This window comes from Somniosus microcephalus, chromosome 2 (assembly GCF_052327205.1).
Source record: "Somniosus microcephalus isolate GS21.2 chromosome 2, FLI_Smic_1.0, whole genome shotgun sequence".
NCBI classification, from domain to species: Eukaryota; Metazoa; Chordata; class Chondrichthyes; order Squaliformes; family Somniosidae; genus Somniosus; species Somniosus microcephalus.
In genome coordinates, this window is record NC_140988.1 from 7354146 (window position 1) to 7372096 (window position 17951).

General features: G+C 53.7%; 1 protein-coding gene across 2 annotated transcripts in view; it reads right to left on the reverse strand.

Moving 5' to 3' along the window:
- mttp (microsomal triglyceride transfer protein) overlaps positions 1 to 17951 on the reverse strand; it is a 96661-nt gene that overhangs the window by 21390 nt on the left and 57320 nt on the right. For both annotated transcript variants that reach the window (XM_086006259.1, XM_086006266.1), the window contains 4 exons: positions 17720 to 17944; positions 15049 to 15260; positions 12855 to 12952; positions 9518 to 9639 (listed from right to left, as the gene is read on the reverse strand). In XM_086006259.1, coding sequence (XP_085862385.1) covers positions 9518 to 9639; positions 12855 to 12952; positions 15049 to 15260; positions 17720 to 17944 — 657 coding nt within the window. The remainder of the gene's footprint in view (positions 1 to 9517; positions 9640 to 12854; positions 12953 to 15048; positions 15261 to 17719; positions 17945 to 17951) is intronic.

Sequence of the window (17951 nt, forward strand, 5' to 3'; positions counted from 1 at the left end):
GGTCCAACTACACCCGACAGCGACTGCTGGAGCAGAGTGACCTCACCCTCGACAAAGCCTCCGACATCGCACTAACGCTGGACGCAGCCTTCCGGGGCATGGATGCCTACTCCTCTGCACCGTGGATGCCGCGGGGAACGACAACCTGGGACACGGTAGGACAGCCCCATAGCACCGTGCCACCCCAGCCACAGCCCAACAACGGCCCAACTACCGCAGCAGTGTCCCAAAGCCAGACAGCAGTATCCCAAGGCCAGAAATGCTACTTCTGTGGCCAGGCCAAACACCCCAGAGCGCGCTGCCCGGCGAAGAATGCGACCTGCTCGGGCTGCGGGAAAAAGGGACACTACGCCAGCGTCTGCAAGGCCAAAGCCACCCCGAACGCCAGCAGCGCCGCGTGTGGGCCGTGCGAGCCGCCATCTTGGGCCTCCCCAGCCATGTGCGAACCACCGCAGCAGCAGCCATCTTGGACGACTCCAGCCACATGGGAATCATGGACGCCGCCATCTTGGACACCAGCCGGGACGCAGCAGACCGCCAACCCCCCCCCATCTGATACTCGCAGCGACACACCGACCCCTACGCTGGCCTCTGTGACGCTGGACCAAACGAGACCGCACCAGCTAGCTCGGTCCAAAATGGACGTTAAGGTAAACGGCCATGCAATAAACTGCCTTTTTGACTCCGGGAGCACAGAGAGCTTCATCCACCCCGACACGGTGCGGCGTTGCTCTCTCCCAGTCCTGCCTGCGCACCAGCGGATTTCTATGGCCTCCGAGTCCCAGTCAGCGGACATTGGCGGCTACTGCGTGGTGACACTAGTAGTAGACGGGACTGTGTTCAATAATTTTAAACTCCTGGTCCTGCCCGACCTCTGCGCTGCCGTTCTACTGGGGTTGGATTTCCAGTGCCACCTCAAAAGCGTTACGATGGCATACGGTGGCCCCCTCCCCCCACTCACAGTCCGCAGCCAGCAGCCTCCAAATTGCCCGCCGCGCACCAGATGCAACCTCTCCACACTCAGAGTCCCACCCCCCCCACTGTTTGCTAACCTCACCCCCGACTGTAAGCCCATCGCCACAAAGAGCAGGCGATACAGTGCCGGGGACAGGGTTTTCATCAAAACCGAAGTGGAACGGCTCCTGAAGGAGGGGATTATTGAGGGCAGCACCAGCCCCTGGCGAGCCCAGGTTGTGGTCGTTAAGACCGGCGAGAAACAACGCCTGGTCATCGACTACAGCCAAACAATAAACCGCTACACCCTGCTGGACGCCTACCCACTCCCCCGCATAGCTGACATGGTCAACCAGATCGCGCAGTACCGCGTCTTTTCGACCATTGACCTGAAATCAGCGTACCACCAGCTCCCCATCAGCCCTGAAGACCGCCAGTATACTGCTTTTGAGGCAAACGGCCGCCTCTATCACTTCCTTAGGGTTCCCTTCGGCGTTACCAACGGGGTCTCCGTCTTCCAAAGGGAGATGGACCGGATGGTCGATCAAAACGAGCTGCAGGCCACTTTCCCTTACCTAGATAATGTGACCATCTGCGGCCATGACTTGCAGGACCATGGCGCATCACTCCTGAAACCCGAACGTTTGGATTTGGATCAACATGCTCCGGACGCATCAGCACGCTTCGGACACTGGTTTGACTGTATGGAATTCTTCCTGGACAATTCCGCAGCCGTCAAAGACGCTACGGACACTGCGAAGATGAGACTCGGAATGCTACGGAATTGGGTAAGCCACCGGGTTTACCCCCTCATCCAAGACGCCGATACGTACCTGGCCGCCTGCAACACCTTAAAGGCGCATTACCAGCAGCCTACGAATGAGGTGTATGCTAGGCATCTACTCGCTACTCGCGCACAGCGACCTGGGGAATCGGTGGAGGAGTTCCTAAGCATCCTGAAAAAGCTTGGCAAGGACTGTAAGTGCCGAGATGTAAAAGCCGCAGTGTACACCGACGAGCTTGTTCGCGATGCCTTTATCACAGGCCTCAGCTCCACTCACATCCGGCAAAGACTGCTGGAAAAAACGGGGTTGGACCTGAAACAGGCTGCGGACACCGCGCGGTCCCTGGAGATGGCCCAGAGAAACTCGGACGCCTACTCTTCAGCCCGCGCCGCCCACGCCGCCACGTGTGCGCCGAGGGCGCCGCCATCTTGGAAGGCTTCTTCCCCGCCCAGCAGCCCGACACTGGCGGGGCCCAGCTCTCCCCCCAGAAGCCCTACGACAGCCGCGACGCGTCAAGGACCCAACTGCTACTTCTGCGGGCAGCCAAAGCACACCAGAAACCTGTGCCCGGCGAAAGGCACCACCTGCTTTAAGTGCGGTAAGAAGGGGCACTTCGGGAAGGTGTGCAGAGGGAACCCCGCCGGAAAACCAACCGCCGGAAAACCCGCCACCGCCGCGTGTGCGCCGTGGGAGCGGCCATCTTGGACGCCATCTTGCCCGACCTCGTGGGGTCCGCCATCTTATGAGCAGACAGCGTGGACGCCATCTTGTCTCGATCAGGGCCCTACAGTGGCATCGGTCACAGTGGACCAGACCAGGCCGCATCCGCTATCCAAATCAATGGTGGACATCGAGGTAAACGGGTGCCGGGTTAAATGCTTAATTGACAGTGGAAGCACGGAGAGTTTTATCCACCCTGAACTGGCACAACAACTCTCCCTAAAGGTGGTCCCTGCTCAGGGTACCATCTCTATGGCCGATAAAACCCAGACATCGACCATTCTGGGTTACTGCACGGTACAATTGTGCGTTAACGGAACTGTGTATGATAATTTTAAAGTATTAATCATGAAGAATCTATGTGCGAGCGTGATCTTGGGTTTGGATTTCCAGTGCAACCACCAAAGCATCACGCTCAAGTACGGTGGGTCCCAGCCGCCCCTCACAGTGTGCGGTCTGGCTACCCTGAAGGTAAAGCCGCCTTCGCTATTCGCGAACCTTACCCCTAACTGCCGGCCAATAGCGACCAAAAGCAGGAGGTACAGCTGGGAGGACAGGCGGTTTATCGCGACCGAGGTAGACAGGCTCCTGAAAGAGCGCATTATTGAACACAGCAACAGCCCGTGGCGCGCCCAAGTGGTAGTGGTAAGGGGTAGCGAGAAGAAACGGATGGTGATCGACTATAGTCAAACGATCAACAGGTACACCCTACTAGACGCCTACCCGCTACCCCGCATATCAGAAATGGTGAACCAAATCGCCCAATACCGGGTGTTCTCCACCATCGACCTCAAGTCAGCGTACCACCAGCTCCCTATCAGACCAGAGGACCGCCCGTACACCGCCTTCGAGGCGAACGGACGCCTCTACCAATTCCTCAGAGTCCCCTTTGGGGTGACGAACGGGGTCTCGGTCTTTCAGAGGGAGATGGATCGCATGGTCGATGACCACCACTTGCAGGCAACCTTCCCCTACCTCGACAACGTCACCATCTGCGGTCACAACCAGCAGGATCACGACTCGAACCTCGAGAGGTTCCTGAAAACCGCACAAAAACTCAACCTCACCTATAACGAGGACAAGTGCGTTTTCAACACCACGCGCCTCTGCATACTGGGCAGCGTGGTGGAGAATGGGGAAATCGGACCAGACCCCGACCGATTGCGCCCCCTACGGGAGCTGCCCCTGCCCAACACTCCCAAAGCCCTGAAAAGGTGCCTGGGGTTATTTTCTTACTATTCCCAATGGGTCCCCAACTACTCCGACAAAGCCCGCCCCCTCTTGAAAGCATCCTCTTTTCCGCTCTCTGCTGAGGCCCACGCCGCCTTCAAAAGCATTAAGCAGGATATTGAGCGGGCCACGCTACAGGCAGTGGACGAGAACACTCCATTTCAAGTGGAAAGTGATGCGTCCGACTTCGCCTTGGCGGCCACCCTCAACCAGGCGGGGCGGCCCGTAGCTTTCTTCTCGAGGACCCTCCAAGGCCCCGAGATCAGACACTCCTCCGTGGAAAAGGAGGCCCAAGCCATCGTGGAGGCAGTGCGCCACTGGCGCCACTACCTAGCCGGCAAACGCTTCACCCTACTTACCGACCAGCGATCGGTAGCGTTTATGTTCAACAATAAACAGAGGGGTAAGATTAAAAATGATAAGATTCTTAGGTGGCGGATCGAGCTCTCCACTTTCGAGTACGACATCATTTACCGGCCAGGGGCCCTTAACGAATCCCCTGACGCCCTCTCACGAGGGATGTGTGCCAGCGCCACCGAGGATCGGCTACAGACCCTCCACAACGACCTCTGCCACCCAGGGGTCACGCGGCTGTTCCACTTCATAAAGTCCCGTAACTTACCCTACTCGATTGAGGAAGTTCGGTCTCTGACCAGGAACTGCCGCACTTGCGCTGAGTGCAAGCCTCGGTTCTACCGCCCAGATAGAGCCCACTTAATCAAAGCTACACGGCCCTTCGAGCGGCTCAGCTTAGATTTCAAGGGCCCCCTCCCGTCCGTCGACCGCAATGTTTACTTCCTGAACATTGTGGACGAATACTCCCGTTTCCCATTCGCCTTCCCCTGCCCAGACATGACCAGCGCCACGGTCATTAAATGCCTCAACAGCCTGTTCTGCCTGTTCGGTATGCCGAGCTATATCCACACGGATAGGGGGGCATCCTTCATGAGTGAAGAGCTACGCCAGTACATGCTGTCCAAGGGGATCGCCACGAGCCGTACCACCAGCTACAACCCCCGGGGTAACGGCCAGGTGGAGCGAGAGAACGGGACAGTGTGGAAAGCAGTCACTCTAGCTCTAAGGACCAAGGCCCTCCCTATCTCCCGCTGGCAGGAAGTCCTCTCAGATGTGCTCCATTCGATACGGTCGCTATTGTGTACGGCCACTAATACCACGCCTCATGAACGAATGTTTGTCTTTCCCCGGAAATCCACCTCGGGCGTATCCATGCCGTCATGGCTCTCCACCCCAGGTCCGGTACTCGTGCGAAGGCATGTGAGGGGCCACAAGACGGACCCTCTCGTGGAGCCAGTACACCTACTCCACGCCAACCCCCAATACGCATATGTCCGGCACGCCGACGGAAGGGAGGACACCGTGTCCATAAAAGACGTCGCCCCAGCCGGCATCAACAACAACCACGGCAATAGCAGCGACGACGATCACAGCAACCCTTACCCACCCACTATTCTTTCATCACCCCCGGAAGAACATCGACCAACGGCACCCCCACCAACTACCCCTTCAACAACCCCGGCGGCACCCCCGGCAGAGACCCAGGAGGCTACCGGGGACACCCAGCCGACACCCGCGGCACCACAACAGCCACGTCGGTCGCAGAGGACTATCAAACCCCCGAACAGACTAAATCTATAGAAGGGGTGAATGTGATGAAATATATTCCATTCATCACTGCCTGTTTTCTGTGTCTTCTAACTGCCTGCTTTCTGTGTCTTTTCCCTTCCCCCAGTCCTCATGTATTATGCATTGGAATGTGCTGGAACTGGTTGTGTGCAGGGCTCCGCCCATACCTGGCTCCTTTGTAATCTAACTTCAGTCCGGCATCAGCCTCCTGAAGGTAGACATCTCTCTATTTTACGTGTTATGTTCTGAGTTAATAAAAGCCTTACTTTTGTTCTGCTAACTTCGAGTCTCGGAATAATTGAGGCACATCACCGTGCTCCCCGGGGAGCAGTACACCGACACCCTGCCTGGCCCGTGCTCCCCGGGGAGCAGTACACCGACACACTGCCCGGCCCGTGTTCCCCGGGGAGCAGTACACCGACACACTGCCCGGCCCGTGCTCCCCGGGGAGCAGTACACCGACACCCTGTCTGGCCCACGTTCCCCGGGGAGCAGTACACCGACACGCTGCCTGGCCCGTGCCCCCCGGGGAGCAGTACACCGACACCCTGCCTGGCCCGTGCTCCCCGGGGAGCAGTACACCGACACACTGCCTGGCCCTTGCTCCCCGGGGAGCAGTACACCGACACACTGCCTGGCCCGTGCTCCCCGGGGAGCAGTACACCGACACCCTGCCTGGCCCGTGCTCCCCGGGGAGCAGTACACCGACACACTGCCTGGCCTGTGCTCCCCGGGAGGAGTACACCGACACACTGCCTGACCCGTGCTCCCCGGGGAGCAGTACACCGACACACTGCCCGGCCCGTGCTCCCCGGGGAGCAGTACACCGACACACTGCCCGGCCCGTGCTCCCCGGGGAGCAGTACACCGACACACTGCCCGGCCCGTGCTCCCCGGGGAGCAGTACACCGACACCCTGCCTGGCCCGTGCTCCCCGGGGAGCAGTACACCGACACACTGCCCGGCCTGTGCTCCCCGGGGAGCAGTACACCGACACACTGCCCGGCCCGTGCTCCCCGGGGCGCAGTACACCGACACACTGCCTGGCCCGTGCTCCCCGGGGAGCAGTACACCGACACACTGCCCGGCCCGTGCTCCCCGGGGAGCAGTACACCGACACACTGCCCGGCCCGTGCTCCCCGGGGAGCAGTACACCGACACCCTGCCCGGCCCGTGCTCCCCGGGGAGCAGTACACCGACACCCTGCCTGGCCCGTGCTCCCCGGGGAGCAGTACACCGACACACTGCCCGGCCCGTGCTCCCCGGGGAGCAGTACACCGACACACTGCCTGGCCATGCTCCCCGGGGCGCAGTACACCGACACGCTGCCCGGCCCGTGCTCCCCGGGGAGCAGTACACCGACACGCTGCCTGGCCCGTGCTCCCCGGGGAGCAGTACACCGACACACTGCCCGGCCCGTGCTCCCCGGGGAGCAGTACACCGACACCCTGCCCGGCCCGTGCTCCCCGGGGAGCAGTACACCGACACCCTGCCTGGCCCGTGCTCCCCGGGGAGCAGTACACCGACACACTGCCTGGCCCGTGCTCCCCGGGGAGCAGTACACCGACACGCTGCCTGGCCCGTGCTCCCCGGGGAGCAGTACACCGACTCGCTGCCTGGCCCGTGCTCCCCGGGGAGCAGTACACCGACACACTGCCTGGCCCGTGCTCCCCGGGGAGCAGTACACCGACACGCTGCCTGGCCCGTGCTCCCCGGGGAGCAGTACACCGACACACTGCCTGGCCCGTGCCCCCCGGGGAGCAGTACACCGACACCCTGCCTGGCCCGTGCCCCCCGGGGAGCAGTACACCGACACGCTGCCTGGCCCGTGCTCCCCGGGGAGCAGTACACCGACACCCTGCCTGGCCCGTGCCCCCCGGGGAGCAGTACACCGACACCCTGCCTGGCCCGTGCTCCCCGGGGAGCAGTACACCGACACACTGCCCGGCCCGTGCTCCCCGGGGAGCAGTACACCGACACCCTGTCTGGCCCACGTTCCCCGGGGAGCAGTACACCGACACCCTGCCTGGCCCGTGCTCCCCGGGGAGCAGTACACCGACACGCTGCCCGGCCCGTGCTCCCCGGGGAGCAGTACACCGACACACTGCCCGGCCCACGTTCCCCGGGGAGCAGTACACCGACTCGCTGCCCGGCCCGTGCTCCCCGGGGCACAGTACACCGACACCCTGTCTGGCCCACGTTCCCCGGGGAGCAGTTCTATAGCTGACGTGGCGGATTCCTCTCACAAAACAGACAGGTGGTGAACGGACTGCAGCATAACTCAACTCCCTCCTCCCACTGTGAGCAGAGGCATTGAAAACACCATCCTTGGGGTGTGCGAACCTGCCCTTGCCATGTAGGTGAGGGCCTATTCCGCCGTTCTGTTGAAGCATTTTTACATTGAAAGCCATCAAAATAAAATACAACACTAAACACATCCAACATTCAGATATTATACTTCTTTGTACATGAAGGTATTTTTACCTTTTATACATGTTTACATCAATCTGTTTCCATATTTGGAGCCAAAGTGTGTAAATAGCGTTAAGATCTCAATCAGCCATGATCTCTTTGAATAGCGGACAGGCTCGAGAGGCTGAATGGTCTCCTGTTCCTATTTTTCAGGTTACATTTCACTTTTTTTTTTGTAAATGATTACGAAGTGTCTGCTTTCTTGTAAATGGCAAATTAATTTCAATATAGATGTGTGAGGTGGTGCATTTTGGTAGGAGGAATAAGGAGGCCATGTACCGCTTGAAAAATGCAAGAGTCTAAATGGGGTAGAAGAGCAAAGGGATGTCGGGGTACAGATTCACAAACCATTCAAAGCAGCAATGCAGATTAACAAGGCCATAAAAATGCAAACAAAGCCCTGGGGTTTATTTCTAGAGGAATAGAATAGAAAGGTTATATTAAACCTGTATAGAACCTTGGTTAGACCGCACTTGGAGCACTGTGCGCAGTTCCAGTCTCCATATTATAGAAAGGGTATAGAGGCACCAGAGAAGGTGCAAAAAAGATTTGCAAGGATGACACCAGAACGGAGAGGTTATAGCATACCTATCAGAAAAGATTGAACAGGTTGGGGCTCTTTTCTCTAGACTTAGGGGCGGCCTAATAGAGTTCTTTAAAATTATGAAAGGGTTCGATAGGGTAGACGTGGAGAAGATGTTTCCACTTGTGGGGGAGACCAGAACTAGAGGCCATCAATATAAGACAGTCACTAATAAATCCAATAGGGAATTCAGGTGAAACTTCTTTCCCCAGAGAGTGGTGAGAATGTGGAACTCGCTACCACAGGGAGTGGTTGAGGCGAATAGTACAGATACATTTAAGGAGAAGCTGGATAAACACATGAGGGAGACAGGAATAGAAGGATAGCGTGATAGGGTGAGATGGAGAGGGGCGGGAGGAGGCTGGTGTGGAGCATAAACACCGGCATGGACCAGTTGGGCCGAATGGCCTGTTTCTGTGCTGTTAAATTCTCTGTAACCCTTCGCACGTCATGCATGAAAAGTTCCTGCATCGCCCCACACAACGGTCAGGAGCAACTCTAATGAAAGGGCATCGACCTTTGACTCATTGAAACTTATAAAATTCTAACAGGACTAGACAGACTAGATGCAGGAAGGATGTTCCTGATGGTCGGGAAGTCCAGAACCAGGGGTCACAGTCTAAGGATAAGGGGTAAGCCATTTAGGACAGAGATGAGGAGGAATTTCTTCACCCAGAGAGTGGTGAACCTGTGGAATTCTCTACCACAGAAGGCAGTAGAGGCCAATTCATTAAATATATTCAAGAAGGAGTTGGATATATTTCTTAAGGTTAAAGGGATCAAGGGATATGGGGTGAAAGCAGGGACAGGGTACTGAATTTGGATGATCAGCCATGATCTCATTGAATGGTGGAACAGGCTCGAGGGGCCGAATGGCCTACTCCTGCTCCTATCTTCTATGTTTCTATGTTTCTACCTGAAACGTTAACTCTGATTTTGTCTCTCTCCGCAGATGCTGCCTGACCTGCCGAGTGTTTCCGGCATTTTCTGTTTTTTATGCCGGGAGCAGCTTTGTAGACAAGTCCAACCAGTTCTGGGGCAAAACCTGGGGCCCCTAGTGGGCAAAGAATCATAACCAGCAGAGGCCTCTGTTCTCAGAAAAGAAACATAATCCCCTACTTCGATGTACCTGAATAGTGTGCAACATTGATTCCTGACTGAGTAGAAAGATGTTCATGTTGCTCTTCCTTAGAATGCCGGAGCCCGAGTACAGGATGTCCAGACTGTACGTGGAAGCTGAGTCAGTGCCCTCTGAAAAACACAAAGGGGGAGAAATTGGGTATCGCCCATTTTGGGGCGCTAATATCGGCCGGGCGCAAAGTTTAGCGCCCGGCGCTAATTATCACCTCCGACTGCAAAATTCGCCTCCATCGCCCCTGGAGGTGATTGGAGCGCTAAATCAGACGCTACACACCTCTCTGAAGGCGCTGATGTTGGGGAGCGAGGCGCTATCTCAGAGCGCTACCGAAGCTCAGGTGATGTCCGTTACCATGGAAGCCAGACAGACTGGCGCCATCCAGTTCTTAAAGGGGAGGGGCCATCTTGCTTGCCAGCCACACCCTGCTCATTGCAGCCTTGAATCTCGGCCTGGAGAGACCTCGAAAGCAATTGTGTTGGAGGCATTAATGGATTGGCCCAGGGAACGAGCTCGGCGCTTAGGAACCTCAAAAGTGGTGCTGAGGACCAAAACTCCTTAGGACAGCGTTAACTCTCTGCAGACGTCTCGCTCCCTCTCAACCTGCGTGTACCAAAACTTTTGCCGACAAGAAAAGGCAGGAAGCGCCCGCCTTTAAATAGCGCTCCCCCAGCCCCTTCCCGACTGCAAAACGTTCCCCTCTGCCTGTCGTTGCTAGCGGTAGGCGGAAAGGCAGGAGGGCACGACTCAATATCCGGTCCGGGGCGTTGCACGCTCGACTGACGTCACAATCTGCGGGCGCAGGAGATCGTGGCGGTAGTGTTTAGCGCCGCCGCAAAATGTCTGGTCAATTTCGCGAGCGGCGCTAAAATCGCCGCACTCGGGCGCTAACTTCCTATCGCCCCCGTTAGCGCCCCCGGAGGCGCTAACAGGAGGCGCTAACCAACTGAATTTTTCCCCCAAAGACTTCTCCAGTAACTCCTCATGAAGCATGGTCACAGTGGAGACAGCTACCTACTTGCATGAAGCACCTTGTGCCAGGATTTAGCCAACTGACAGCGCACTTCCATTGACTACTTTTTTTCCCCCAATTATTTCTCCGGATTTTTGCCTCTCCTCTCCTCATGGCACTGCCTCGTGCTGGAGTACTCGTCCAGGGGTGACAGACCAGCAGCTCCCCGCGCCCCCCCGGTATCTCACTGTGTGAGTCTATGCAGAAACGGCCAGCTGGTTATTCACCATCCAAGGTATCGCTGCCTGTCCTCACCCAATGCCCACACTCACATGCACACACTCACACACACACTCTCGTGCTCACACACACACACACACCCGTGCTCTCACACACACACCCGTGCTCACACACTCGGGCTCACACACAAGCACTCGTGTTCACACACACTCACACACTCGTGCTCACACACACGCACACACTCGTGCTCACACACAAGCACTCATGCTCACACACACGCACACACTCATGCTCACACACACGCACACACTCGTGCTCACACACATGCACATACTCGTGCTCACACACGCACACACTCAGGCTCACACATATGCACACACTCGTGCTCACACATACACACACATGCACACACACGCACGCACACACTCGGGCTCACACACACGCACACACTCGTGCTCACACACACACACACTCATGCTCACACATACACACACATGCACACACACTCACACACATGCACACACTCATGCTCACAAACACACCCATGTTCACACACACGCACACACTCGTGCTCACACATGCACACACTCGTGCTCACACACGTGCACACTCTTGTGCTCACACGCACTCATGCTCACACACACTCATACTCACAAACACCTGTGCTCACACACACGCACACACAGTCGTGCTTACACATACAAACACACACACACGCACATGTGCTCGTGCTCACACACACAAATCCAATAGGGAGCTGCTGAACCTCTTGGAGAATGGAGTCATAGTCCCAGCATTGCCTCGCAATATTAAGCTCAAGGGATTTGAGGTCTGGGGCAGCCCAGGCAGGTGCAAAGCAAACCCTCTGAACTCTGTCCCAATGAGACGGTTTAACCCCATCTGCACAGTGCCATCTACTCCACTAGTTGGTGTTAGCACAGATTCACTCAGTGGGCGGCACTCTCGCCTCTGAGTCAGAAGGTTGTGGGTTCAAGTCCCACTCCAGAGACTTGAGCACAAAATCTAGGCTGACACTCCCAGCGCGGTGCTGAGGGAGTGCTGCACTGTCGGAGGTGCCGTCTTCGGATGAGATGTTAAACCGAGGCCCCGTCTGCTCTCTCAGGTAGGTGTAAAAGATCCCATGGTCCTATTTCAAAGAAGAGCAGGGGAGTCCTGGTACAATATTTATCCCTCCACCAGATCTGGTCAATATTGCATTGCTGTTTGTGGGAGCTTGCTGTGCTCAAATTGGCTGCCACATTTCCTACATTACAACAGTGACCACACTTCAAAACTACTTCATTGGCTGTAAAGCGCTTTGGGGTGTCCTGAGGTCGTGAAAGGCACTATATAAATGCAAGTTACTTCGTTCTCCTTTGAGTATGGGCTTTTTTATTTTCTACACAAGCCATCATCGTGGCCTCTTTAAGTGAGATTTTCAGTTATTGACAAAATATTGGCAGTTTGTTCTGCACACTTACATCCACTGCGAACTGGGCTGAGGTGCCCTAAACTTAATTCTTACAGCCAGCAGACAGAGCAAACTTTGATCTCTTTGACCTGGCTGTACGTATCCCACGGCACCACCCAGTCCCCACTGCCAGTGCCTCACTTTGTCATGCAAATAGATGACATTGCTGATGAAATCTGCTGCCCCGTCTCCTAACTCGCACCAAGTCTCGTTCTCCCCTGTGCTCACTGACCTACATCGACTCCCAGTCCGGCAAAGTCTCAATTTTAAAATTCTCATCAATGTTTTCAAATCCCTCCATGGCCCTCGCCCCTCCCTATCTCTGTAACCTCGTCCAGCCCTACAACCCTCCGAGATCTCTGCGCTCCTCTAATTCTGCCCTCTTGAGCATCCCCTGATTTTAATCGCTCCACCATTGGCGGCCGTGCCTTCAGTTACCGAGGCCCTAAGCTCTGGAATTCCCTCCCTAAACCTCTCCGCCTCTCTACCCTCCTTTAAGACGCTCCTTAAAACCTACCTCTTTGACCAAGCTTTTGGTCACCTGCCCTAATATCTCCTTATGTGGCTTGGTGTCAAATTTTGTTTGATAATCGTTCCTGTGAAGCGCCTTGGGACGTTTTACTACGTTAAAGGTGCCGTATAAATGCAAGTTGTTGTTGTTGACATACGTTTCATGTATCCTGAGTAGGCCGATGAGGAGCCAATCTTGGCGAAACGGTCATAGTTGTGGGCGACAGTATCCTTCAGAACCTTCCACACCATTTCACTACAAAGGATGAAGTAGATATGGTTAGGAACATTTTTTATCCACACCTTTGTTTTGGCCCTTCCCCCCCTTTTTTTCTCCCCCACATGGCAGCTGTCTCCCATTCTGCCAGTGCATTTCACACCTAATCTAGAGCCGTCTTTTGTCTCCACTAGTCCGATCACCATCTCGTCTGGTTTTGAATACCTCTTAATGTCTCTTCACTTCTCTTTTGTTCTCTCCCAGCCCTCAAACTGGCCTCTCAATCTATTTCATTTCCTGTGCTTTTTCAGTCTTGACAAAGGGTTTTGACCTGAAACGTTGACTCTATTTTCTCTCCACTGATGTTGCCTGGCCTGCTGAGTTTTTCCAGCATTTTCTGTTGTTATTTTGGTTAGGAACATGTAGTCTTTGCACTGCGACCAATTGCCAGGTCTCCAGAGGTCTCCAGAATACTTACCAAAAAATAAAAGTAAACCGCGAAAGACTTTAAGGAAACCTGCGTAGTTTTTTAAACGTACGATCCTCAGCAGGAAGATAATTGGTCTGGATATGCTCAAGGAGGGTCGGGGGGGAGGGATATGCCGCTCGCTGCCTTGACCCCCACCATGACCCCAGTCCAATTTCCTCCCTTGGGCTTCAGTTACTATGCGGGGCAGGCTCCTGACGTCAACTGCAGCACCAGGAAGGAACCCGCCACTGCTGGGGAAGGAAGGTGAGACGGGACACCCCTCTGCTGCATCAGAAGACGAGCCGGTGGAACCTAAAGGGGCCGAAGGGCTTCGCCGGTGTGCCTGCAACTTTAATGTTAGGCCTCAGACTGTGCTGAGGCTTAACAAAGGTACGTTTTTGGGGCCTGAGGGGAGGGAGAGAGAGATGGCCTTCTTGTTTATAGAGCGCCTTTAACGTAGGAAAATGTCCCAAGGCGCTTAACAGGGACGTATTAGAATCGCACAGCACAGAAGGAGGCCCTTCGGCCCATCGTGCCTGTGCCAGCTCTTTGACAGAGCTCTCCAATTAGTCCCACTCCTCCCCAGCTCTTTCCCCCACAGCCCTGCAAATATTGGCTCAGAAATTGCATTCGCAGCCCTACCACGGGCGGAGGCTGCGATTTAGAAAAATCTACGCCTGGACCGGAGGGGCTCCCGGGAGGCGCAGCATTCCGTTGCTGTGCCTCTTCAAACTGCCGGTGCGCAGGGCCCACGTATCCCAGGGGCGCAGGTCGTTCGCAGCGTCCCTGGGATCACGTGGGCCATGGGGAGCCAATCAGAGCAGGGAATCTCCATTCATAGATTTGACAGGAAGACCTGTCAAATCTATGAATAAAGATCAGCCCCAAAACATAAGTACAGTCAAACTTCAAATAATTTTTTTTAAAACATCACATGACTATAAATTACATAAATTAACAATTTTAAACAAAAATTAAAATTTTTGAAAAAAATAATTAAAGTTTTTAACGGGGCTAAAAATAAACTTACCTTTCTTTATTAAAGTATTTTTAAATGATAAAATCAGTGGAAACATTTTTTTTTTTACTTTCTTCACCTCTTAGCCTGGTAAAAGCGAGCCTTGCGCCGAGGAGCTGCCGGCCTTGCGCCGAGGAGCTGCCGGCCTTGCGCCGAGGAGCTGCCGGCCTTGCGTCGAGGAGCTGCCGGCCTTGCGCCTACTTTTCCAGGCGCAGCTGTTTCCGACTTACCTGGACTGAAGCAACCGTTGAAAAAAACGGAAGTTCCAGACGTACACGCTGCCTCTCCGGCGCAGGCGTTTGACCTGTCAAGCCCTTTCTTCACAGAACGGAAGTTCCGGTTTCCAGCGCATGCGCAGTGCATGCCTAAAACCGACACTTCCGTTGGCCCTACGGGTGCGTACACAGCGCGTACACACCCGTAGGGAACGGAATTTATGGGCCATTGCCTTTTCAAGTATTTATCCAATTCCCTTTGGAAAGTTACTATTGAATCTGCTTCCACCGCCCTTTCAGGCAGCGCATTCCAGATCACAACAACTCGCTGCGTTAAAAAATTCTCCTCATCTCCCCTCTGGTTCTTTTGCCAATTATCTTAAATCTGTATTATGTTAAAACGCAAATTACAAATTAAAAAAATCTCATTTACCTTCCCGGAAGTTTAAATCGCAAGATGTCCTGAATCTTAGAGAGTAAGTATTTGCTCATTTCAGTCGGTAGCTCGCCAATGGAAAGGAGAACGTTCTTAACCTCCATGTACGAGGGGTCGCTGTTAAAGATGATGTCCACTGCAGACGCCCGCACAGTCTTCTCGTGGACCCGGCGGTTCTGATGGTAGATCCTGTTCATTACCCTTTTCACCTGGTCGGACACAAAGCTGTGACAATGAGCTCCGTGAATGCAGACAACGTTCTGTCCAAAGCATCTGCTCAACCTTCATCAAAGAGCCACCGTGGAAAGCTGCTCGACGGGGAACCGCGCCACGCGAGCCAGCTTCGCTCCGCAGACTCTGATTAAACTAATCACCGCTGGGGCACAGAGGGAGCTATCACATTACACAGCGTCAGCCATGGCTCAGTGGGCAGCACTCTCACCTCTGAGACAGAAGGTCGTGGGTTCGAAGTCCCACTCCAGAGACTTGATACTCCCCAGTGCAGTGCTGAGGGAGTGCTGCACTGTCGGAGGTGCCATCTTTCGGATGTGATGTTAAAGCAACGTCTCCCCTCTCAGGTGGACATAAAAGATCCCACGGCCACTATTTCGAAGGAAAGCAGGGGAGTTCTCCACGGTGTCCTGGCCAGTATTTATCCCTTAACCAACATCACTAAAATAGATCATCTGATCGTTATCACATTGCCGTTTGTGTGGCCCTACTGTGTGCAAATTGGCTGCTGCGTCTCCTACAATACAACAGTGACTACAACATCACCTTCTCAAGGGCAACTAGGGATGGGCAATAAATGCTGGCTTTGCTAGTGACTCCCATATCCTAAGAATGAATGAAAAAAACATCCACTATCTGAAGGCTAGGAGAATGCGACAGGGGTCATGACATTCAAAAATCTGTCTATCTCCACCTTAAATATATTCAATGACCCAGCCTCCACAGCTCTCTGGGGAAGAGAATTCCAAAGATTCACGATCCTCTGAGAGAAGAAATTCCTCCTCATTTCCATTTTAAATGGGTGCCCCCTTATTCTGAAATTATGCCCCCTAGTTCTAGATTCCCCCACGAGGGGAAACATCCTCTCTGCATCTACCCTGTCAAGCCCCTTCAGAATCTTATATGTTTCAATAAGATCACCTCTCATTCTTCTAAACTCCAATGAGTATAGGCCCAACCTGCTCAACCTTTCCTCATAAGACAACCCCCTCATCTCCGGAATCAACCTCGTGAACCTTCTCTGAACTGCCTCCAATGCAAGTATATCCCTCCTTAAATAAGGAGACCAAAACTGTACGCAGTACTCCAGGTGTTGTCTCACCAGCACCCTGTACAGTTGTAGCAGGACTTCCCTACTTTTATACGCCATTCCCTTTGCAATAAAGGCCAACATTCCATTTGCCTTCCTAATTACTTGCTGTACCTGCATGCTAACTTTTTGTGATTCATGGACAAGGACCCCCAGATCCCTCTGTACCTCAGCATTTTGTAATCTCTCCCCATTTAAATAATAATTTGCCTTTTTATTTTTCCAACCAAAGTGGATAACCTTTTTTTCCCACATTATACTCCATTGGCCAGATTCCTGCCCATTCACTTAGCCTATCTATATCCCTTTGGAGATTCTTTGCATCCTCCACACAATTTGCTTTCCCACCTATCTTTGTATCATCAGCAAATTTGGTTACATTACACTCGGTCCCTTCATCCAAGTCATTAATATAGATTGTAAATAGTTGAGGCCCCAGCACCGATCCCTGTGGCACCCCACTAGTTACCGTTTGCCAACCTGAAAATGACCCATTTATCCCGACTCTCTGTTTTCTGTTAGTTAGCCAATCCTCTATCCATGCTAATATATTACCCCTGACCCCGTGAGCTCTTATCTTGTGCAGTGACCTTTTATGTGGCACCTTATCGAATGCCTTCTGGAAATCCAAATACACCACATCTACTGGTTCCCCTTTATCCACCCTGCTCATTACATCCTCAAAGAACTCCAGCAAATTTGTCAAACATGATTTCCCTTTCATAAAACCATGCTGACTCTGCTTGACTATATTATGATTTTCCAAATGTCCTGCTATCAATTCCTTAATGGTGGACTCTAGCATTTTCCCAATGACAGATGTGAGGCGAACTGGTCGATAGTTGCCTGGTTTCTGTCTCCTTCCTTTCTTAAATAGGGGCAGATTTAAAATAATTGCCAAAAGAACTAGGGGGAAATGAGGAGAAATTTCTTCACACAGAGGGTTATTAAGATCTGTAACGCACTGCCTGAAAGGGCGCTGGAATCAGATTCCATAGGAACTTTCAAAAGGCAATTGGACATGTACCGGAGGAGGAGTAATTTGCAGGGTTATTGGGAAAAAGCTGTTTATTTTTAACATAGGATAGAAACAGGCCATTCGGCCCAACCAGTCCACGCCAGCGTTCATGCTCCACTCGAGCCTCCTCCCGTCTTTCCTCATCTAACTCTATCAGCATTCCCTTCTCCCTCATATGCTTGTCCAGCCTCCCCTAAAGTACTGGCTGCTCTAGCTGAGGCTGGGGTATGGGACTAAATTGGAGAGTTCTTGCAGGGAGCCGGCACAGGCGCGACGGGCCGAATGGCCTCCTTCTGTGCTATAAGATTCTGTGATTCCATGATAAGGACCTGCAATTTCATCTCCTCTGTGATGTGCGCTCGTTCATATTTCTGGATAGTAGAGGCCGCAATATTGCTGATGGGACCAGAGCCAGACTCTGCGTGTTTCAGTAAAATAGGAATAGCGTCAGGGAGCAGTGCGTTCTTCAACGAGAGGATGTACATCTGAATCTCAGATTCCTTTGTCGTCTTTTCCACACCTTTCAGGATCATTTCTTTCGCTTCGATCACCGTCTGAAAT